A 25,773-nucleotide genomic window follows, 5' to 3' on the forward strand; every position below is an offset into this window, starting at 1 on the left:
ACATTCTTAAAGAACCAGAAGGTAGATGATTGATAATTAACTTTCCAAACAGGTTCAGCTCTTTTGGTTTGGGGCTTTATTGCTTTTCTGATCTGTTTCTGTTTGTTTGTTTTCTTTCTGGTTCTCTGATGTTTCTTTGGCAATAAATAGCTATAAAAAACATCAGGTCAGATAGCTTGATATTGATATTTAGGAAACACAAACCAGTGAGAAACCCAATCCCTTTCAAAAACAACGATGCAGGTTAAATTCCATTAACAGTGGAGTTACTCTTCATTTTTACTGATTTAACAGAGATCAGATCTGGCTTACAGACTCAAGTGTGTGCCTAAGCAGGCTATGCCAAAGATACTTTTGACTAATATAAGGGGCCTTGCTAGTTTTGGCAAGACAAAATACATTCAGAGTTTTACGAGAAGCCAATAAAGAGCGTATTATGTTTTATGGCAACGATACGCTGAAATTATGAATATTATTTGGATATATGGAGAAAATATATCCAATATTTTGAAGCACACAAAGTGGATCACCTGTAGGAACGAAGTTAAATTAAAATAAACCCTCACTGGTACAACAGAAGTACAGACTAAAAATTCCAGCTCCTATTGAGCAAGAATCTCAGAGTTTCATACCACATTCAATAAAATAAACCCTTGGAGACTAAGCGAGCATTTATACAGTCTGGTCTGTAAGACAGGGTATTAATCCCTTGCTTCCCTGGTTCTCTTGGGGCAAGGACTGACAGAAAGAAGGGAGCTACACATAAACAATGAAACTGTAATTTTCTTTGGAAATTCAAAAGACAGCTAGTCTGAATATCATGAAAGGTACTTCTCAAATACAACATTTACGACCCAATTTCTATGCATGCAATGAAACAAAGCGGATTTCACTGATGGAATAAGCAATTCTGTCATAACAAGTTACAAGAATAATGTTGATTCTTCAGGTTTTGTGATAATTGGGAGTTTCCACCAGTAGTTGCTACTACAAGGTAGGATGCTTTATGCCACAGCATAGGCATGCTTCTCTTTGAATTGAGTGAATGGTGAATGGAGTTAAATCCAGCTGGCGCCTAGTCAGCAGTGGTGTTCCCCCGGGCTCAGTAGTGGGGGCAGTTCTGTTTAATATCCTTATTAACGGTGTGGATGAGGGAATCGAATGTACTCTCGGTATATCTGCAGGCACCAGGTTGGTGGGAGTGTTGATCTGTTTGAGGGTAAAAAGGCTTTACAGAGACATCTGTAAGAGGTTCAACAAGGCTCAGTGCCAGGTCCTGCACTTGTGTCACAACAACCCCATGCGATGCTACAGCCTTGGGGAAGAGTGGCTGGGAAGCTGCCTGACGGAAAAGAACCTGGAGATGTTGGTCGACAGCCAGACGCACATGAGTCAGCTTGTGCCCAGGTGGCCAAGAAGGCCAATGTCATTCTAGCCTGTATCAGAAAGTGTGGCCAGCAGGACCACGGAAGTGATTGTCCCCCTGCACTTGGCACTGATGAGGCTGCAGCTCAAATACTGTGTTCAGGTCTGGGCCCCTCATTACAAGAGAGACACCAAAGTGATGAAGCATGTTCAAAAAAGGGCAGCAAAGCTGGTGAAGAGCCTGGAGCACAGGTCTGATGAGGAGCAGCTGAGGGAACTGGGGTTCTTTAGTCTGGAGAAAAGGAGGCTCGGGGGGGACATAATCGCTTCTACAACTACCTGAAAGGAGGATGGAGCGAGGTGGGTACTGGTCTTTTCTCCCAAGTAACAAGCAATAGGACAAGAGGTAACAGCCTCAAGTTGTGCCAGGGGAGGTTTAGATTTGATGTTAGGGAAAATTTCTTCACAGACAGGGTTGTCAAGCATTGGAACAGGCTGCTCAGGGCAGTGGTTGATTCACCATCCCAGGAGGTACTTAAAGGGTGTGTAGATGTGGCACTTAGGTACATGGTTTAGTGGTAGACTTGATGATCTTAAAGGTCTTTTCCAACCTAAGTGATTCTGATTCTTGCTCATGGAAAAGCTACCAATTAGTTCACTGAATATGTTTCCTTCTTCATTAAAAAATCATTTTATAAACAAAACAAAATCCCCTTTTCTGACAGATCTGTTTCTTTTTAAGCCTTTTCATTTTCCCCTAGTTGTGTGCAACTGCAGGATGCCATTGCACAGGTAATATAAGTACATCTGAAGAAAATCAATCAGGATCATACTGATGAAATTATGTCTAGTGGTTTATTTTGACGACAATGTAGAGTTCCCTTGAGAAAACCAACAGAAATCACTGAAGTCAGAACAACTCAAAGCAGCAACAAGTCTAACAATCTAGCTTGTCTTGCACACAGTAATCTCATGTGTCCTGCAAAGGGATTTCTCAAGTTTAAGCTGCTCAACTGCTGCATATCTTTGTCAAGACTCTAGATTTTGCTTGGCATTCACAAACCTTTTGGTATGTTCCCAAGATTCTTCTTTTAAATGGACATGCATGTAGCCAAAATTCAATTTTACTTCTAGCCCATTTTTATGGGTTGTGGCTGACATCATTGAGAAGAGACTGATAATAGAACAACACCTGGAAAAGCAGGTCTCTGGTGAGGAGTGCAAAGGAGGGCTGAGGAAAAAAAGTAACCCTTTTTCAGCACAATGGTTGAAACTTTCAACTTTTTCCTTTTCGTTTTCTTTTTCTTTTTTTTTCTCTAGTCGGCTACCCTGATTAATGGACAGGAAGGGGAAAAGTTCAATCAAAAAGAGAAACCCAGGTAAGCTGATTGACCCCATTTTGTTCACTCAAGAGGGAAACTGAAAACAAAAACCCACACCCCTGAATAAGGGCTTAAATATGAAAATATCCAATGTCACTGGTGGTGAGTCATATACTAGGCAAATACCGTTAATCAAGTAATATTCCCACATAACATGTGGTATGGACTAACTAGAATTTCCTCTTAAGCATAGTTAAGAGGAAAAACAGTTCTGTGCAGTATGAACTGCACATATGTATGCCAACAGTATGTCAAAATTAAGGCATCCTGTCTGCTGCTATACAGCAAAAAAGAGCTTAGACATTACTCTGCAATGCATAGTGAGAAGAAAATAATCTATTAAGCCTGAGCTCACAGGTGAGAACCACAGACTCATCTTTTAAAGAAGTATAAACCTTCCCATAGAAAACAACCACAGGTTTTCAATCATTTGTTGAAGAGCAACACACTCTATCCCAGGGCTGATATGACTGGACTTCCCTGAAACAAAGATTCCTGACAAACTCAGTGGATCTGCCTGGACTGCAACATTGCCCTTCTTGATGCGGAAGGAACCTCTGAAGTTCACCCAGTCCAAACACCTGCTCAGATCTGGGTCCACTATGGAGTTGTACCGGGTTCCTCAGAGCCCAGCTGGGGGGTTTTCTACAAGCTAACTTATCCCATTTATACTCCTTCCCCAAAATGACTGATCTATCTAAATCTGGGCAGGCAGCATGGCAGTCCTGGCACTCCTGGAGGCTCTGACACTGTGTCCAATAGCTGTACTTGAGGATGGGGACTTGAATGACTACCTGCAGTTTTCACTGGTTAAAAGTAAGATTTTATAGGGAAGGCTCAGCCTGCGAAATCCCTGAGAGCCAGGAGGAGCAGTAATGACTGCAAAGGAGCAGGAAGGAGCACTACTCCAAAAAGGGGTGGAGCAAAGCCTTTGTAACCTCTTTAAGGGTTAGGTGAAAGGATGCCCAAGTACAGCATACATAGGTGTCCAAAACTACAGGAACTGAAAGGAGGAACAAAGAAAATTAATGAGGTGAAACTCCTTCTTATTGAAAGCCAATTAACATCTCTCTGGATTAAGAGACAGAGGCAATGAGTGAATTTTAGAGATCATAAACTTTTCCTTATGGGTTACTCCATCAAATACATATTCTCCCACCAATAAAGTAGCGTTAATGCTATTATTAGTTTCACTTCTTCGGTAGAAAGGTGTAGACACTAATTGAAATGGTGGATATATATCTTAAATGCTATTAAATGATTTTATTGACACATAAAAGTGAGAGTTATCATTTGTATATAGCATTAGCATAGGTTTAAAGAAGACACGTTATATTTTATGTTGGTACCAAGGTGTGGGAACATACTGGGAACAGCTACCCTGGGCAAATTTTGATTAAGCAATACAAACTTGTAGGATTAATTTCTCCTTTTGTCATTCTTCCACCTGTAATACAGAACAGGGAAAGCGTGACACCTCCCATGTGGATAAAGTAAGTACTTGTTTACACAGCAGATCACAAACGTGTATTTTCTTTTCAAAGGTGGAAAAAGAAAGGACAGAGAAAAGTTTTATTTATCCTACTATGTACACTGTCAATAGGACAAAAGAAGATAGGCTCTTCCCCTAGTTAAAAAATTAACAGAAGTGACTAATAATAGCATAACTATTGGAGAAGTTAAAAAAAAAGGCAGGAAGGGATTTCACACCCAGTGACAGAAATATTGTTAAAAGTAACTCACAAAATCAACGTGAGATGTACATAACAACCAAGGCTTTGAGTGAAGTGCCTCTAGTTTTGCTTGGTTTTCATTATGCAGTGTCAGAGCTCCAGATTTGTCATTGCAAGGTGCTCATTTATTAATCACAGAGGCATTGCTAACCTGTGGCTCTACCACAAGAGAAAGTATTTTTAGTAACAACTTTCCGTGGTTTCAGACTAGCTTTGCAGTGCATCATGCTATAGCTGGAAGGATTCATTTATAACATTTATTTGCTATTACTTTAAAGCTCTTTTCAAATGCTCCAGTGAATACTTGAAAGTGTAAATGTCAAATAGTATCAAGAATTTTCTACAATGGCTAATGGAATCATTAAATTAAAAAAGGACATTCTCTTTAAAAGCCAAGAATTACTGGGTTTTTAAGGACTTTTCCCTATAGGCACTCTACAACTGGGAGGTTTAAGAAGATGACTGGACAAAGTATTAGAAAATACACTGTAGGAAATATTTTTGCGTGATTGGGAAATGATAGAAAATACATTGTAAGAAATGTTTCTGCATGGTTAGTGGTAGAACTGAAATGTTAGAAGCTATGATCTGAAGTGGCCCGTGACCAAATACTGGCCAAGTTATGCTTGATGACTATGACGAAATATTAAATTGCCCCACTGCAGCAAAGCTCCAGGGAAATCAGTAAGTAACCCACACCATCCAGGATCTGGCTAACGTGTCTTATCCATCTGCCTAAAAAATACTGGTATACCTTATTGTTGCCAACATCAACAACGCTGGTGTGAACAGAAGGCTCCTGAAAAAAGACAGTGAAGGAAGGACTATAATATAACAGATGATGCATTAAACATTTATTTTGGGGTATGAATGAGTGGGAGCAGAGCTTGGCGAGCAAAAGGCAAACAGAGCCCACAAAGAAGTATAAAAACTTAAATACCCTAATGACCCTCAGCAACACTGTGCTTTTTTATCCCTCTGCACTGTTCGTAAAAGAAATCAATACAAAGACACAAAAGATTAAAGTGAGCACAAATAATTAACTGCATTCACTTCAGGAAAGGCCATACGAACCTCTTACAGCACAAATGGAGTTGGCCTGTGTTGTAGAATCCAGCTCATCGAGTCTGACAGGGCCAGTCAGCTCACTGAGGTCAGCAACGGCAGCCGAGTACAAAAGAGGCTTTTGTAATAAGAGAACAGTACGTTCAACACAAATAATCCTACCTGCCAACAAAGACATTTCAACTCAGTACAGTAACAAGGAAAAAGGTGACCATGATAACTGCCATGGCCAATAATGACAACGACATCTGCCAGCTACTAAACAGATGGATAGACTTCATCAGGTTTTCTCAACGACAAAACATTTTGCTTTCAGTGATACATGCATCATGCTCTCGGTACACTTTGCAACTCCCAGGGCAAAAAAGAGTATGATTCCACCTGCACTTCATCACACCATAATCCCTGCAAACACAATGTTACCATCTCTTCCCTGGTAATAAGCTTGTGCACCCTTTCAGGTGGTCTTAGTTTGTTTCAAAGATGACAAAGAATAGGTGCATGCAATGTTTTATTCACCAAAGCAGAGAATTTTGCTTCAGGACACACAGCTTGGTACTTCAGTTACTCCATCAAATATTCACTTCCACATTTTGGAAGTGACTGAAGGTGTGAGATGTGAACTACCCATCCAGGCATCATACAGAACCATACCTGAACCTCAAAAAAGAGTGACTAGAAATGAGTGTAAAGTGAACTACCATCATTACATGATTTGTATGGTGGCGAAGGCTCACAGCTAAGATTGTACACGGGAGTTTATAACATTTCTATATTTAGGGATGTGCAAGCCTCTTCTACTTTTAGAAGCAGTTAAGGTCAATAAAAGTTTCTGCAAGAATATCAAAACAAATAAAACCAAGTTCCTTAGTATTTTTGAGTCTTCTGACAGCTAGAAAATTTATGTGACACTGGTCATCAGATTCAACAGTCATCAAGGAAGACTGACAGTAATACTGGTGGACATAACAGCAAGATCACAGAATTTCTCATTTACCTTGGAGAGCAACCCAAAACCACAAAAAATAAATCTTACTGAAAGCTCTAATTAATTACAACCCCTTTCAAATTTCTTATCCCAAACTTGTCTCATCTTCATCTGAAAACAAAAGTCTCTGTAGGTCACATATTGCAGTGGCAGAGATTAGGAAGCTATTTCAGTTTAATTACAACTGCTTCAAGACCATGTGGAAAACTTACCATTTCCCCACAGTGCATCCTTGAAGAAGACAAGCTGTGAGGTAACACTGAGGGCTTCTGTGATTTCTGCACTGAGAACACACGAGGCAGCGACTGACACGGCAACAACTTTTGGAATCATATGAACCACATTTTGCAATGTCGAGTCAGTCACAAACAAACAAATTTCTCTTTGATTTATTGGAACTCTCTGCTTTGTCTACAATTTCCAAAAAGAAAAAGAGATACAAAATTGGAAGGCAGTTGTTAATTTTCAGTAGAAGGAAAGACTAAAACAACATCCTCATATTTAAATAACTGATAAAACTGGCAGTAACCCTTACATTTAGGGTGTGTACAGGATAATGAATCAAAGCTTCATTGAATTTGACGTTACTCCTTACTGCAGATACAAACATCTCTATCTTAAATTAACTTTCCAAGGCTGACTTTCTGGAGTCCCGGCTTTACCTCTACCAGTTATCACAATTTATTATAACTCATTTGGACTGCATAAGGGATCTGAAAATAGATTTTATTTTTAAAATGTATGCAGTATCTATACACTGTATATTATACATTTATATTACATATATAGTATTTATATCAGACATATGGTGTGTGTATATATATATATAAAGTTAATTGTCTGGTTTTATGAAAATAGACTTCCATAATTTTTGCCTTAAAAAAAAAGAAAAAGAAAGGCTATTACTACTATTATTATTCGCATGCAAGAGAATTTTCCATGTACTGTTGTCTGGTTCCAATAGGAGCAGTCTTTGGCTAATAGCCACTGCAAATTACAAAGCTGGAGGGTTTTTTTCAGTTGAACAAACATCTCTAAATATTTGAGTGATGCACAGAAATAGGGAAATAGATAACTCATAATTCAGAGAGAGAGAAGTCCTCAATGAGAATGTCAATTTTCTGCCTACGAGAGGTATAAAAATATCACGGTGTGACATAAATTAAGGTACATCACAACTACTGATGTCATAACCAAAACATTTTGTCTCAACCTCCAAATCTGAAAATAATGATCAGAAAATCAGTAGTGTTTTTTAGAATTTTTACGCTGGGTTGATGAACAAGACAGATTAAACAGACATTAAACACACATCAGTGCTTATTGCAGGGTCTCTACCAAAATCAGATGGGTTACAGTTTGACCATTCATGCTCTTCTCTCTCTTGATTTTTTGTTTGTTTGGTTTATTTTTAAACACAGCTTTTATAATATCTGTGTGCGTGTGTGAATCTTGCCATACTTTAGAAAAAATGGGTTTAATAACAAAGCATATTTCACATTCACCAGTTCAAGCAACTGGTAAATTTTACGATTCTAATATTTGAAAAAAATTAAATAAGATTAAATTACTTTCTTAATTTAAAAAGGTTTTGCTACTATTTTTAATTAGACTGCCAATTAAAAGTCCTACTTGAAACATTTAAATGAAAATGAAATACTACAATGACTGGAGAGACACATATCATATAAGTATTTTCTTGAGAAGATGCATGTCTCTAGCATAAGGTAATGCAATGAGAACCCCAACTTTTTGTCTTCAGTTGAATTCAAACCTTGAAACCATTAATAACCATTAATCACGCTAAAATTAGCTTTTTGTTCATGCTAGCAGCTCATAGAGCAAATGCGGTAATTGTAAACAATGACTAGGAAAATTCATAACTCAGATATTATGGTTATGCCTTAACACAATATGTGCTGCCCGTAGCACTGACGTTGTTTCATTGCCTAGTAACTACATACATTTGAGTACCTCCTTTGTGTAGATAGGATTAGGACAGCTTCAAAGAAAGAATTTTTACAGCTGTCCCACGAGAATTACTAACAACATTAAAAGTTGGCTTTCAGAAGGATCATCCAAAAAGTAAATAATAACAGCAAAAATCACAAGTTAGTATAAAATCATCATCTTGCTATGTGTGACAATTTGTTCTGAACAGAGAGGACACACCAAATAGCAGCAGGATTGAGTTATAAGGACAGCTCCTTAACCACAGATGGAATATATTTCCTCATATTCCTTCTGTACCACAGTACAGATTCTGAGTAATAATAAAAGCGTATTTCCATTCCTCCTTCACACAAATGAACTATCTCAGAATACTGTGGCTACATGGAATAAATACTGTTCTTGAAGTACATTTGAATTAGCTCACATAACAGATTATCTAATGATAATAGATCAGCAAAATAAACTAAATCATAGTCCCTTCCTCACTTATTGTGACTGGATGACTTTTCATGCGAAGGATATGTCTTCTTGGCAAAGGCAGCTGCAGTAAGCAAGCTGCTGTTCATGTTCTTCTGGGAGGATTAGGCAAGCAGTACAATAAATGCAGGTAAATACCCTTACAATCCTACAGCAGTTATCCAGAAGGAGAAGAATAATATTTGCTATTGCTTTTCCAACATTACTCTGAAAAAAAATACGAACACTCATGTTGTTCACTTATGAAAATTCAATGCCTACAGTTCAGTAGTGAATAGCCACTAAAAAACCCAGCTCATAAACCTCCTAGTAGCATGAAGAAATCATAGACCTTTTTTTTGCTAGTTTCCATTAAAATCACATCTGCTTCTGCATGCTTCATCTTTTCTCTAATTTCGTGAATGAAGTGCTTCTACACAAGAATACTGATGACCCACAGCATCTCAGATGTAGACATTCCTGAATACAAAAATGCTTGGTTGGGTTACCACTAGTCTGTAATTTTAGTTTATTTTTGAACAGGGCAGGTTTCGTGGATTCATGCATGTCTGTGTCCATCTTTCTGTTAGCACCCTAAAGATCCCATCAAGCCAGCCCTAATTTCATGCTTGCAAATGTTCTGTTAAATTCTCACTTAGCATGGAGAAAACACAACAGATACCCCCCATCTCGGGAGTTAGAAGTACTCCCTGCCTAAAAATCAAATAATAACTCACTGGCTTTTGAAGCAAAAGGGCAAGACCTAAATTAAATTTATGTCTCACACTGGTGGGAAGCATCTCCTGCTATTTTGCTGGCCATTTGGGAATTCCTTTGTCTTTCGTTCATATGCTTTGATTCACACTTCGTTTTTTGCGGAGCTGATGGACAATTGCAAATGATTTTCCACCAGAATTCAGTGCTGGCTATACTGAGGATCCAGTCGCCAAAAAAATATAAATAAAACAGCAACAAAAAATTCCTTTAACTACTGAGGGAGTTAGCAACATTTTGAAAAAGAACTGTAGCATCATTCAGAAACAAATAAATAAACATTATTATAAACTTTCCCACATGGTATGGATGGCAGACGTATTTACCTAAGAGTTCCTACCTTCTGCTGACTGGACCATAAAAGCCAAATTTGCCTGAAGGGCTTCTAATGAACTCAACAAAAATAGTCCACTCACTTGCATGCAAAGAGCAAAGCTGTGTTTTCATATAACCATCATTTGTTACATTCTATCCTGAGACACTCAACTGAGAGCTTTTTGCTGTGTATGCAAGGATAGCATTTAGCTATAAATTGAGTCTCAACTAACTTCCTGCAAGCTCTCTTACAAGGGTGCAATATTATCTCTGGTTAGATAGCACTTTACTCAGAAATAATTCACTTTCTAGACTGGATGGCACTGAAACTGGAGATTTTGCCCACCCACAAGCATTTTAAATCTGGTGCTAATTCTGTTCGGACAACTCTTGAAGATAATCCAGGAAGGGTTTTGGTTTTCCCTTAAACAATGCAAATACTGGCTTCTTAATGTAAGCGTTATATAGATTTTATGTTGAATTCATTGCTAAATGAAAAGATTACCTGCAGCCTTAGATATAGCACTTGCGCCCAAAAGCTACAACGCTTATTACAACCGTCCATCTGAAAACAGTACAGAAACAGGCAATGAGACAAACATGATACCAGAAATCCAGTGGTACAAAGTATTTGTTATCTGACTTGTAAAGCAGATTACCCGAAGAATTTCCTTTAAACCATGAACAGCTGGTGGCTGGTACAAATTAGAAATCTGTTCTTCCTCATCCACTTCCACATGTACTTCACCAGACTGAACAGTAAGAATATAACAGAAGCTGGGAGGAGCAAGATTAGTTGTCATCTATGAAAAAGTAAGAAAAAGAAACGTGACCCTAAAAACGGCACTTTAATTTGGCCAGTCAGGTTTTCTAATAATAGCCAGAACAAACCACACAATTTACATTTTAAGAGGGATGGGGAAACAAAATTACATGGTTAATAACAATGACTCTCTGAAGAAGAGATTGAGTGAATAAACTGACATTCACAAGTTGTAAGTGAAATCAGCTTGAGCGTATCATTCCTTCCATAATCTGACATTGATCTTCATCACAAAAACAACTCATGATCTGACACACTTGGCAAACACAGCGACTACGTCAAGGTGCTGCTTGTGGTTTTTGCATTTTTTTTTTTTATTACCCGCTAGAGAGTGTCCTGATTATTTATTTATTTTTAATATCCATAACTTTCCTGATATTTGGGGACTTTTGCATGTGGGTGGGTTTTTGTGATAGTGAACAGCTGCCAAACTTTTAAAGCTGCCAAATTAAATCCAGGATAGCACAAGGAGATAATGAAGAACAGGAACACAACAGCTACAAAAACTGCTCCCTTTGTGCTATGCCAGATTTTAATTTGCCCCTTAGAAGGTACCATGAATTAACAACATTATTAATCACCACTTAGAGAGGTCCCAGGCTAGAAAAGCTTCTTAGGAAAAAAAGGACAATGTTAGAAAATAATTTTTATTGTGGATATGGTACAATATTCTTCTATCCATGTTTGTTATTAACAAAGCATTATATTTAATAAAATAAATATGAACTTCTACTAAAGACGGCTGCCCACCCATTTAAAAAATTCTGCATAGGGAAAAAAAAAAGGCAAAAGAAGCTGATACCCAAATTCTGTTTGCTCCTGGCAGCACTAAGGAAAGTATTTAAATGTACATATGGCTCAAAAGAAACCAGTTCCACAGACCTCTTCCCAACAACAGCATTATTTAGCTACCTATGCATAAAACTGCTTCCATAAAACCGTGCATAAAATGATACATGAAACTTGTATCAAGAAAAATGTATCTCAACTGAAAAAACTCCACTCGGTCAAAAATCTGCAGTAGCAAAATGCAAGGTGTGATTCCTGCGTGGGATGAATTAGTGTTTCAAACCCATGACAGAAGTGTAAATTGCATGATTAAGGAAACTTCCTCCATTTTTGGTTGCTAATAAAAATAGAGAAAATGAAGAACAAATGAAAGTCAGAACAATGCTAAACAACATTTAAGAGCTTTGCTCCATTGGTAGGTATCACCATTCTGTTGTCCACAGTAGTTTAATGCATTCTTCTGAGACTTCCAAAATGTCTAGATGAAAGGGAGAGTCAAGAACACAGCCATTTCACTCAGTTTCAGTTTTGGTTTTATATATAACCAAGGTCTGAACGTTTATTCTTCAATGTAAACCCCTGCACAATGCAAAGCATGCCATATTTCAGGGAAAAGATTCTTAGACTTTAGAAATAACCAGTAATATCCACCTTTAATGTCCTCTGGTTTTGAAACTTATATATTTCCAGCTTTTTCTTTTTTTGTAGAACTTGTGCTCTGATTGACTCCCCTAGGCTCAAACACCAGTTTTTAATACCACAAACAACTTCCCCAAAGAACAGTGTATACAAGAACAGCAGGACAGTGCAAGCACTTGGCTACAGAAGCTTCTCAAATGACCTCATGTTATCAGAATGACACTTGATACGACAAAATACAAATACAAAAGCTAATTAAAGGGAAATTAAAGATATAATTTTAGATTTGCAAATGTGTAAATAAATACCTTAAATCCACTTAAGTAGCCCCCCATGCCCTAAAATCACAGAAACATGAATTACTTTTTAGTAGACTATTTTTGTGTTCATCCTTCGATTTTCTTCATAGAAGACAAGTATCAGTCAAATTCATCTTAATGAGTAAGAGACCTGATTCCAGCAGTCAGTCTGTCTTCATAGAAGTTAATCTTTGAAAAATGCTTTCAAGCCTAAGGCTGAAAAGTGCTTCAAAAGAATGAATTAATACCCTTGTACACAGATTTCTTAGCTGGCTCCATGCTATCTAACATATCTTTCCTCTTGCAAGGAAAGGAACAATTTGTCTGTACATTCTATCATTCAAGTTCTAGAAGACTAAGGGGCTAAGTGCATAATTTTTGAAAGATTCTGCTGATCCAGAGGGCTTCAGATTAGCCTAGGAGGTTGCCAGAACCAGTAAACCAAAACTCTGTAGCAGAAGAGAGGGAGAGAATGTGATTCTCAAAGTAAACATGAATAAAATACCAACAAAAATAGTAGCTGTAAGTGAAAAAAAAATAATTTCCAGCATAAGAAGACTTACCGCTTCAGACTCTTGACTTTGTCCAGGAACTTTTACAGGCACTACCGGAGGCCACAGACTCTCTATCAGACTAAAAAGTCCTAATGCCCTTCAAAAAGACCAATAAAATCAGGTTTAAAATGTTTTCCAGTGTTATATGAAAAAGATTCATTAAGAAATATCATTGAAACCATTGCATAATTATGAAAACAATTTTCAATCATATTTGGTTTTTGGGAGCTGGTTTTGATTAGCTCTAATTAAATCTCAGTCGTTTCTGCTGCAGGGTGGAGAGGGAGGGAAGACATGTATCCCATTCAGTGACAAGCAAGTCGTATTCACTCCTTTGTCTCGAACAGCATGCTACCTGATACAATTCAGGGGAACTGGGGTAAAAGTCACCTTGGGAAGGACTCGGATATCATTACAACTTCTTTAAAAATACAGCTTTTAACTATTTTAACTGATAGTTTAAAAACCCATGTTTTGCTTCTAACATTTATTATTCTTGTTTTCCTCTTAACAGCTGACTAATTGCTTTCAGGAAAACCAGAAATTCTCAGATACACAGAAACAGGTGAGATTTTGTTATCTTATGTATGTGTGCAGAGAACAGTCTCCTGCCTACAGAAATGCTCATTTAGTTATGATTTGTATTTATTTATTTTGCAAGTTTCCTACTTTTACTTTAGAAACAAATATAAAACAAACATAAAACAAACAGTCCAGCATATTAAGGTAAAATGCTGCAGACTCTTTAAGAAGCAAAGCTACAATCTGCAGCAGTTCAGTGGCTGCCTTGTCAGTGAATATGACACCCTTGCTGGATGGACAGGCAGGAACATCTGAGGGACAGGCCAAGAAAACAGCTGAGGGAGAGGAAATAGCTACAGAGAACCAACTTGAAGCAGGATGCATTTCTGAGTTAAAGCTCCCAGTTATCCTGTCCTTGTTCTCAGTTCCACGTACTTGAAACACAGAGATGTGGATTTTAACTCCACATTGCCTCTATGAACTAGTTGTCTGTTCCTCCAATTACGAAAGCCACTGTTTCCAAAACAGCTCTAAAAAATTAAGTCATAAACTTGCTAAAAGTAATACTAGCTTCTAAACTCAACTGTTTAGAAAGAAACGGCATACTCTGGTATAGGGATGCTTCTCTTCAAGAGGTCATGGAAACTTTCCATTTTAAGTTCTGCTTTTAGCTCACTTCTGCTTAAGCTTATTTATTTCTGTATTTCCCTAGTCTTTCTCTGGATCCTTAACTGCTTAGACTTTGGGTGTCTATAGACTGTGAACCTCTTCCCCTGTTTTTCATAAAGTGCCAGGTATCATCTATGATTCAGTGTCAGTAGTGATGATGCCTTTGGATCAGCACTGTAAGAAGTTTTATGGATACAAATCTCAGAGTGTATTTTGTAGCGTAAAGCTTGTGGTTCACAATTCACCTAACAAGCAGGGAGATTACAAAGATGATGTTGCTGCCTGTAGCTGTGCTCTCCACACTAATAAAAAGACCAGAAACACAAACAAGCTGCTCTTTCACAGAAATTAACTTCCTGACTTGTATGGCATCACTGCTGAGTCTGCAAAGGAGAACGCTTAGCTCAGAGGCTGGTGTTTTAGGGTTTCTTTTTGTTTGTTTGTTTTAGTTTTTTTTTTTGTTTTAACAGAGAGAACATTACAACATAGAAGGCAACTCTTCTTAGGTATTAGAGAGACTTAACAGCAAATTGGCCACTTCTTGAATCCTTGATCGGGGCAAGATTTTTTGGCTTGGATCATATTGAACGATATCCTCACAGGAGGGCTAATGCCCAGAGGAACAAACTAGTCTTGCTAACTGCGACATGTAAGAAGGAGGGTTACAAAAAGAGAGCGTAGCCTCCTGTACAATTGCAACAGTTACAGAAGTGACCTTCCTCATACGACATGCAGTATGAGGGCAAGGCCAGAACACAGATATGAATGTACCACAGACTCTGTTTGTGTGGGTACAGAGATTGCATATTTATCAGCTTAGAGCAACTAAGCTATATTATTGCAGTGCACATACAATCACAGCTCCACACCAAAGTTACACTGATCCCACATCTCTACTTTCAAGTTTTCACAGGAGACATGACGTACTCCCTTCTGCTTTAACTCTTCCAGCTCGCTACCCCATATCAGAATACCTAAGGCATACAGTGCATTTTCTTTTATTACTCCTGACCTTTGGAGAAGGCCATCTACTGCTTGAACTAGGAGCACTTAATTATTAGTAAATGACAGCATTTGTTTAGAAACAGGCAGAGGAGCAGCGTTGTGTGGAGTGTCTCCTGAACATCTTGGACCCATCCTTTTCTTTGACAGTCACCCGAAGGACCTGCAAGTTCCAAATCACACCCTACCGGCATCCTGGTCTACCAAAGGGGATGGATGTTCCCTCCTGGGGCTGTCACTGTATCAGTCAGTATCTCTGGTGAGGAGTTTCCCTCTTGCTGCACTCATTTATACACCTCCAGGAAAGCTAAGTCTCTCTTTACATTTAGGGTCTTTGACTTAGCAGAAGGAGAAATAAGGTGGGGGCAATGACAACAGAGAAATGGCAAGCATTGTGTCCTCCTCTGTCGAAAATCACTATCCTCATAGAAAGAATAAAATTAATACATATATATTCAGCCAATAAAGAAAATTAGATACATATATGTATATATATATATACACACACACCACTTCAATCTGACTTTAAGAATGGGTGCATTTTATCCAGAATGTGTACCCTTCTTCAGCTATAGAGTCAGGCCAAGAGATGAACAGCTGGCTCTGTGCCACAGCAAAGGGACATGGTTAGCTCCCATGTGCACAAAGAGCATCTCTGGCTACAGTTTGCTCTGTGAGTGTAATTACTGGTCATTTAAAAAAATTTAATCACAAAAGGACTTCCAAAAAAGAAGTAGACTAAGAAGCGAGATGAAACCGGCCCAAGGATAAAAAAGAAAATCAACATGTAAGGTATTTTGAATAACATTTTTTATATATTTTTTACTTCAGAGACAAGGACTCTACTGTAATATTCCATAACCTTTCTTTAAAAATAGAAAAGACTGAACAATTGTTGGAGAAGGACACAAATCACCTATTGGATTCTAAATGACAGACTCAACACCCTACTTGTCATGCCAGACTGAAATCTACATTTGGTAAAAACTTTTTTGTCCCATACTAAGTATCTAGATGTCTGCTGCTTATCACCAACACAATAAGACCACCAGTAACTCCAATGGAGTGTTACAGCATAGTATTCCATAGAAGCAGGGACTTGCAACAGGCAGTCCTTTACATACAGGCCCTCTGGAAGTCTAAGGTGGAGGTTTTGCTGACCTTCTTCCTGAAATATTTAATCTTTAAGGGATCTTAATATTTAAGGTCCCCTCCAACCCAAACCGTTCTCTGATTCTATGATTCTGCTTCTAATCTTTCTAGGTTGTTTTACCCTTCACTGCAAAGTCAAACAGCATATATTCATGTGTGTACACATGCATTTACATGTTAACTCTATGATTTCTGATAAAAACAGCAAATAGAGAGAAAAGCCATTGTAATTATATTTAAGCATCCAGTAAAGTGATAAAGCAGTATCTACAGTATCAGCACACCTACTCTGATCCTGTGGAAATGTCATTCATTTCATCCTACAAGCTATAAGACAAAAATCAAACAACTTCTAATTTTGGTTTTTCAAAACTGTTTCACTGACTCTGATCTGACAACTTATTTTGTAACTTAGTTAAGACGGTTTTGTTTATTTCTCTCAGAAGCATGAATGAGAGAAATCTACAGTTCTGGTCTATGAACTTTGTGTGTGACCTGCCTGATTCAACTTTTAACATCACTGCTTATAGTTTGGGGACTTTTCAATTTTATTAACCATACCACAGGTTCAGCGGAATATTACTACAGGGAGAAAATATCACAAATATCAAAGAAAACAGAAGGAAAACAATGCCTATAACTAGGCAAAGAAGAAAGTCTAGGTTTACAGTAGGGGGACAGGAAAAAAGATGATAGGATTCTCCTCCAAGGTCTTCCATGGCTTTGCTCTGAGGACTCCAAGACTTCCCTGTTTCCTCCTCTCCTACTTTCTTATGTTTAGTCTAAACCAAAACATTTTTCTTCGGGCAGTTTCAGTTTCAATTATTAAGAAGTCAAAAATTAAGCAATTCATAGCCCTCTGTGCAATCTCTCCTTACTCAAAACTAATAAGAAATTTAGTAATAACCACCTAGACTGCATAAGCTTCAAGTATCAAAAGACAAGCAATCCAAATATAAAGCTAATACTGTAGGCTACCTCTCCTTTTAACCGACCTGTTAAGATCTTGCAGTGCACAACCTATGCAACACCGTATTTTCTCAGACTCAACAATAAAAGCAACAAAATCATAAAGTAAAAATCTAAGCCTACTAAATCAGCATCTCAGTCAAAATGCAAACAGAAGTTATACATACTATATTAAAGCACAGAAATTATAATATAAGAGTACTTTTAATTCAATATGGATAATCCTATGTTATCCTCCAAGGCTGGTAACTAAAGAGATTCCTGACAGAAGCACTGAAGGTACAAGCAGCAGTCTATGCTTGCTAAAGAGAAGAAAACCCATGAAAAATGCTAATTTCTGATCAGCAGTCATCAAAAATCATAAAAAAGTAATGCAAATATTCAAAACTTCAATGTGATTACTGAAAATATGCTTTAAATGGAACTCTATTTTAACCACAGCAATTATCAAAGTGTTTCAGGACCTCAAAACCTCAGAGATGTGGGTGGCTCTTTCAGATGGCAGTCTTTTTGGAGGAGGGAAAACCAAAGGAAGGAAGTTACGACTTCCTTGCTCTGTGGAGAGTTCTTACTATTATATTCCCTGTCAACGTCTAGCACTTGAAACACTTTCTTGTATAGCAGTTAGCAGTCCTCTCTTCTCAGTGTAAAGCAAAAAGAAGAGAAAGCATATGATGAAGAGGAAAAAGGAGAGAGATAAAGGCCAGAGAATATGGGACTTAAAAGAAACAAAAGGAAGAAAGAAAACCTCAGACACAATAAGTGACCAACACTACAGGCAAATACAGGAGATTTCACATGTCAGTGCCTAAGATTTGAAAGTTTAAAATGACAAGTAACAGAAGCCAACTTCATCAGAAAATGCAGAAATTTCTCAGAGAATCATAACACTGGTTGATGAACTCAATATTCAGAGTCTTCTTACTGTAGAAGAAAATGCAACAGATAGTACAGTCTGCCATGAATTAAAGATTAGGTCAAGTGCCAAAGCTTATGAGTTGCTGTACTCTTCAAAGCGTTCTACTCTATCCAACATACGTGTGGGTATTAGCACTATCCATGCAGCAGTTGCATCTCCCTCTGAAGATTGTTAAGCATTTTTTCAATTTAGGGACAAAATTCATACTGACACCCTGCATTAGTTGTGTATTAACTTAAAAGCATTTCTTCCTCCCCCCTCCATTTTTAAATTGGTGCCATCCTTCTGTTCTGCTGGGTAGAAGCTCTTCATATTTCTACCATGTAAGAAAGCATAAAGAGAAGAAGCAGACAGGTCTGCTATACTGGGCAGGAAAACAACTCAGTCCTTGGCAAATCAGGCGAAAAGACACGAATTGTCAAAATCCAAATTATTATTCTATGTGGAACTCCAGACATAGCTAAAAACATAGACATTGGGGTTTTTTTTTCAATACAGACAGATACCTAACTACAAAGTTATCCCAGCTCATTGAAACTGATTTCTGATAGGAAGCAGCAGGCTATGACAATTTATAGGCTATTTACTCCCGAGGCATTTTAGTGAACGCTGAGTCTCTGCATTTAATTGCACCCACTTAGTTACTGGTTACACCAGACATACCTGAAACATGCCTGGGATCTATTAAAAAAGGGGGATTGCATGTTAGTTGTACTGCATACAGATTCTTAACCAAAAGTCCTGCCTCTAGCATTACACCACCAAAACCTCACTTCTTTCTCAAGGGGCTGAATTTATAAGGATGACATATGAGCAGTGGGAGGACAAGAGAGAGAACATACACCTCTAAGGAGCCGACAGCACCCCTGGCAGGCCAATGAACATTTTTTAGTCTCTCTTTAAACCACCATATATTTCTTTTTCGCTGGTACTAAGTGTGCAGCTCAGGGAACAGTTGTAGAAAGGCTAAGAGACAATTATGAACGACAGAGTGAAGAGAAAAGGTGTCAAGAAACAGATACTGGACATGGTGTTAATTTGGCTGCTACAATATTGGTTCCTACCTTATTCAACAGCCTCATGAACAGACCAGAAGAACTGCTAGAAATAAAGACACTGAACAAGCCATGAAAACTTTGATGTGACTCAGCCATGCCCATGGACTGACAGAAATGTCAGTCTGGACTACAAAGGGAAGAATTTCTTGCAGAGATGGTTTTGGAGAGTATGTTTTATGTGGAGTATGGGACTTCTTCTGAAACCCACCTAAATCAATGAAAGACCTTCAAATGACCCTTGTACTTGTTAAAAGATATTGATACTGAAAAGCAATATTCAACATTAACAGTGTTTCCCTCAATGTAAGACTACCAGAATTCTAATTTTCACAGGGTTGATCTTGGTCAAGACAGGACTTGTTATGTAAGTTCTTATCCCACTTGGGTTTTTTTTTTGAATTCAGTGTATTCTTACTGGGAGAAGAAAAGGGTTTAGTTTCTTTAGCACATCTTACAGTACAGGTTCATTCCAAAGACCAAGTCAGATTTATAGCCAAGTTTTCAGCTGGATGTAAAATACCTCTTCTTACAGGTTTTTAGTCCTTGAAAAGTAATTTTAGCTCACAACAGTGATTTATAAATGCATTTACTGGAATGATGCTAAGCAGTACTTTACATTATGAACTTGATAATGAGGATGGATGATGGACTTGAAGTTTTTTTGAATAACAGGGGTCCACTGATACAAAAACCTTGAGAACCTCTAGTATCTGTTAAACACAAATCTCCTCTGTCTCATGGAGGGACTGAGGAAGCACTTTGTTGCTATAAAAAGAGGTTACAATCCAAGTGACTGTGGGACAACATGCATATAGGAGATCTTACTAGCCATTCCTGGCTTTCTCCAGATCATGCACTTCAAAGGCAAAAAAAAAAAAAAGAAAAGTCATTACTTTTCCCTCATACTTCCTATATTTTATTCCCTTTTATCCTTTTTAAAAGCCACTGTCAGACTCCAGAAGACAGTTTCAAAGCCACCTCCTTCCAAAAAGTAATTTGCACTCTCAAAAGAGAAAAACAAGGCTGCCGTCTTTCTTGCAAGGCAGACCACATAGTTCTTATTCGCTCATGTGCTGCAAGCCAAGGTTGGGCACTCACAGGCATATCCCATCATGTGCTCAGATATACCACTGGCTCTGGAAACCCATTTACCCAGTGGCAATGAGTTCTACAGTCTTAATTATGCTCTGTTGGAGTAAGTACTCCCTTATATTAATTTCAGCTATGGCTTTACTGTGGTTTCCATCACACCTAGAATGACATAAAATGTGCCCCAACACTTAACAGTAATAAGAAGTTATAAAGCAGAACTTGGGCTTAAACAATTGAGAAAAAAAATGAATCCCTGAACAACTCCCCCACCCACCCATCTTGTACAATGAAATCACGTTTTAACCACTACGCTGTCCTTGAAGCTACACTAGCCTTTTTCTTTTAGTGTTTCCTAGCAGGGTTACCACCAGCACAGCTCCAGCTGAGCCACAGGCATTTTCAGCAGTGTGTCTTCTAATCGTCCTCAGAATAGCCAGAAGTAAGTTACTGCTGCTTTGAAACAGAATTTACACTAGAAAAAGTCTGTCTCTTATTAGCTAGGCAGAGTACTGGAAACACCAGCAGCCAGTTGTAAAACTTCATTTGTATCCAGAATTCCAAAGCCATTATTTAATTTGTTTGGAAAAAATGTAACTTGGAAAAAAAGCCAACAAAATAATTAAATAAGAAGACTTGTTTGTTATTAAAGATCCATAAAAATGCAAGTAGGCTTGAAATCCAAAGGATCTGAAAATTAACACTGCAAGTACATAAAAAGAAAAGCGTACTGAATAGAGCTGGCTGGAAACCAGCAATTCCATTTTGCTAAACATTTCAAAGCTTTGAAATTTGTTTTTGTTCCAATATGAAACAAAAATGAGACTTTCTGAAAGTTTTCATGAAATGAGAATGAGAGAGAGAAAATTCACTCCTTCTGGACCTGAAAAAAATCTTCCCAACAAAATTGTCTCCAAAATAGATAATGTTTCCAAGAAACATTCTGGTTTTGATGAAACAGCATTTTTCACCAAGAAAAAAAAAGTGTCAGCAGAAATACTATAGCCATTCTAATAGCAAAAGCTTATCTAGATCGGATGCTTTTATGAGAAAATTATGTTGAGAATTGAGCCAATCTAATTATATTTATATAGGTCCCTATGTGAACAACATGTCACTTTCCTTAGAAAGACACTCTGTAAGATACGTGATCTATTTGATTTTTTTCTTGATTAAAGATATTTTATTTTATTCAAAGAATGTAAAAGGAATCACAGAATAAGCAAAATCTGAGAGATACCATAAATCAATTTGTTATTATCTGAGAGGATTTTCTATAAATCTGTGGACATTCTTATTCCAAAATAAGAATGCCTTTAGGATTTACAAGATTTTTTTTTTTTAAGAAGCATAAACTGTGCTTCCAAACCCATAGAGAATCAACTGAATTAAGCTCTCAAACACTAAGGGAAAGTCTGTGCTTGAAGCTTCATCCCATACTGGGTAGCACTGTAGAAAATCTTACTGTAGCAAACATTCTGCAATGAAAGGGAGGCAAACTAATGTTCTTAAGTCCTTGGATCTACTGAAGAGAAAGAAAACACTCATATTTTATGAAATATTGCATATGGTCACTCTTCACTATTCCCTTCTCTGCTAAGCATGTGTGCTAGCTTTGGAGTAGGATTGGCTCAAGTACTACTGATGCCCCCAAAATGGCAATGAGGACTTTTAACCGAACAAAGCCAGATTCAGTCGTTCCAAAGAATATTGATCACAGAAATAAACAAAAAGGCAGATCACAGCATGCAATATGTTCTCCCATGAATTGTTCTCACCTTCCTCTTGTAGTTCTTTGCAAAGTTTTCATTCCAGCTAAGCAGCAGAATTTTCCTTCCCATCTCCTGCAATACTGCTCAACGTCATCCACAGAATTCAGGGGCTGCAACTGCACTTCACTGAACATACCATAGGCATCCTGGACAAGGAGGCACAACCTGCAAAACATTCCTCTGTTACTCACTGTCAGCAGATTTTTGAGAATTATATTACAAGCTTCAGGACAGGGCTTATCCTCCACAATATCTGGACTGGAGAATTCCTACTAAGTAACATATCAATAAACAAACCCAACATCATTAAAGGTTTTCTCACGTATATTTTCAGGAGGTAACAGGCTCATGAAATAGAGAAGCATGACTGAAAAAAAAACCTAAAGAGCTTGCACTGGGGATTAGATAAATTAACTGCTATGAACTTTGTAGTTGCAAAGAAAGAAGGTTGAGTTTTTGCCTTACTTGAGGTGAATTCCGCAATGCAGAAGGAGCAATGATGCAAACATCTATTTGTGTGCATAAATATAAGAATTCTGCTTAGAAGTAAATAGAGTCTTTCACAAGTAATAATCACCAACACTGAAACTGGCAAAGCAAGCATTACATTTTCCATAACTTTTTTAAGAGAGTCCTAAGAATGCAAAAAAGAGTGAAATGTCATTTCTTCTTAAAAAAAAAAAAATCCCAAACAATCAACATGAAACTGCAGATTAGTGTATTCAATACTGGGTATGAAGAAGCCCAGAGGAACTATTTTAAGGAGGTAATTAAGAAACCTGCTAAACAAACAATTTGATTTAAGTCATCTATGGAAGTAGGAGCTGTAGGGCTGGGAAGTATTGCTTAACCAACTTGCTGGCATTTTGAGAAGATATTACTGTCATAGCTGATAAGGCAAAATCAGTTCATGTCATACATTTAGATAGTAAAAAATGCATTTCACAAGATTCTGCACCTCAGATGAGCAGCCACGATAGCATGAGTCACGCAGAAGAAGGAGGCTGCTGTCTACGAGATTGATTTAATTGCCCCAGAAAGAGACAGTTAAGCATGGAAACTTTTCAAAGGGAGACAAAAATTACCTTTGAGGGTAGCACATGCATCTTTACTTCTAAATAAAACTCAGAGGTGCACTAGGCAGCAGAATTCAGTTCACTTCAAAGGCACATGCCAAAACTACCTTTCCCAGAGCAACACCATTGTTCTTAGCAAGCCAACTCCAACTGCTTTTGGAGCACATCACGTAACATATATGCACCCTGAAAGAATTCAACAGTCAACATTTTAAATTAAATGAGTTCCTACATTTTTCTGGAAGAACATGTATTTTCTTTGCAGGATGCTTAGGCACATGGAAGACCATTAACCACAGTTTCCTTGTTCACTATGAACTGCCTAACTCTGGCTTACACCCTTAAGAGGGCTGAATTCAACATAGGATACAACCCCAAAGGCTTTCAGTCATCAGCTGCTGTGCAAGCACCAGCTTACAGTCTTCATTTTCAGATTCTGGTGCCGTTTTAAGGAGCCTAGCTACAAGGATACTGCACAGAGCCTTCACCAGGCAAAAAAAGCTTAGGCACAATTCCTCCACAGCGTGCCAAGGTTAAGAAGTCCTTCAGAGCCATGAAACACTGCCTCTATCCTGAGCAACGACAAATAAGAGGAACCCAAACACTGTTGTGATGTGTAAGCTGGAAGGATACATACCTCATCTCTGGGATGAGTGGTGCTCCCAGCCTAGGAAGTGTGACTATCCTAACAATACAAACCCATGTCTTCAACAGCTCTGTAACTCTTCTGTGTAAAACAACCTGTGTGATGCCTTCTGGATTCATACCACAGTATCATCTCCAACTCAGCAGATGAAAGACTGATGTACTATAAAAAAACAGCCTAGAAGCAGATGGTTTGCTGCTTTCCATGTTAGGACCTTGCAATTAGACTCTTAGGACCTAACTCTTTCCAAGTTAGGACCTTGCAATGAAGAACTCTCTCAAGTTTTAACTGATGTGACTGAAACTAAACTCATGCTTTTGCTTTGTTTGGAAAAACAGAGCTAATGTGCTCTGGATATTTCTGAAAATCAGATCAAGGGGAGCAGGAAAACCAAAGCAAAGCAGTTTTGCCTATGTTTAAACATTCAGTGACTGATTTGTGAAAAATTAGGCCTCTGTATCTTGCAGCAAGCAAGAGCCAAATAAGTTAGTGTCTCAGATCTGATCAGTTCAGTAGTTTCTTAACTGATCACTGGCATTTCTCATATCTTTAGTGAGACATAACTGAACACAAGTAAGTCTCAGACTAGCTGGCACCAGGCTCATATTAAGTCCTCTGGGACACGTTAATTGCCCAAATAAAATTAGCTTGGTTGGTGCTGAAGACATCAGTCACTACAAGAGCATGTTCCCAGTCTTTTTAAGTCAAGCAAGTAACTGTCTGCTGTCAGACACAGGAGTTTCAACTCCCCACATCCCTGGCTGCATAGTTCCATCTCTTTGTGGTGGCAGCATAAATGGCTAGGACAGGAAACTGATCTGACCAAAAAAATACTGTAGCCAAATAATTATCATCATCAGGATCAGATCCTTAAAAATTAACACTGTAGAAGTAAACTGTTTGCATGAAGTACTACTTCTAGACAAGGATGTATTTTCTAGGCAGGATTAGGAGCCTGAAGCTCCCACTCCAGCTGTCCTGTGTATATAAGACAACATCCCAGGTCATACAATGAGAGCATAGTCATCTTATGACCCAGCTTGATAACCAGAAGTAAAGGAAGAATGTGGGTCTTACATTGCTAATGTTCCCATTCCCACTAGTAGCGCGTTTGCCATAATGAAGAAATGCACAGCAGCAGAACCTGTTTCATCAGACTCCAAGTACTTCTGCTGTTATGAGCACACACCTGACATCCACTGTACCACGCTTGTTCTAACAGTACCCAAAAGGTAGTCACATTTCTGAGCAACGTGAATTTACAATGAAATACATATATGTTCACCTACTTGGAAGACAGAATTTCACTAATAACCTTTGGATGCCAAATTTCAAATGTCCCAAACTAAAGCTATGAAAAGAACTTTGAACATATGTTCCCTGCTTTAGCACACTTTTAAAACAGTATGAATGAATGACGACAAAACCTACTCAGCTGAATCCCACAACAAACTCAGTGATGTGTTGGAAAATTGTTCTCATGTTCTCTGAAACCAGTTCTGCTCCTATGGATTTTGCACATGCTGTTAGCATAACTAACAGTAGCAGCTCAGCTGCTTTCAGAGACTGTTGATTCATGGCCTTAACTTCCTTCCCAGCACTGGATTTTTCCTTGATTTCACTCTATTCCCAGAAAAGTGTGTTTGTATTATTTTCCCATGTTACAATGTTGCTCTCATATTGCAGTAAATGTTCTTGCAAATAAAGTTTTAGCAGCAAGTCTAACTGTGATTAAAGCAACTGCTTGTCCCATGATTTTTTCCC

The 25,773-nt window shown here is 38.0% G+C and overlaps 1 protein-coding gene across 2 annotated transcripts in view; it reads right to left on the reverse strand.

Annotated features, from left to right (window-relative positions):
* SPIDR (scaffold protein involved in DNA repair) overlaps positions 1-25,773 on the reverse strand; it is a 204,213-nt gene that overhangs the window by 5,893 nt on the left and 172,547 nt on the right. For both annotated transcript variants that reach the window (XM_061448525.1, XM_061448526.1), the window contains 6 exons: positions 22,294-22,452; positions 13,145-13,232; positions 10,691-10,834; positions 10,537-10,596; positions 6,746-6,944; positions 5,555-5,707 (listed from right to left, as the gene is read on the reverse strand). In XM_061448525.1, the coding sequence (XP_061304509.1) occupies positions 5,555-5,707; positions 6,746-6,944; positions 10,537-10,596; positions 10,691-10,834; positions 13,145-13,232; positions 22,294-22,452 (803 nt within the window). The remainder of the gene's footprint in view (positions 1-5,554; positions 5,708-6,745; positions 6,945-10,536; positions 10,597-10,690; positions 10,835-13,144; positions 13,233-22,293; positions 22,453-25,773) is intronic.

This window comes from Pezoporus flaviventris, unplaced genomic scaffold (genome assembly GCF_033815535.1).
Source record: "Pezoporus flaviventris isolate CSIRO_AGI_PZ_B2104156 unplaced genomic scaffold, CSIRO_AGI_Pfla_v1 ptg000007l, whole genome shotgun sequence".
Classification (NCBI taxonomy): Eukaryota; Metazoa; Chordata; class Aves; order Psittaciformes; family Psittacidae; genus Pezoporus; species Pezoporus flaviventris.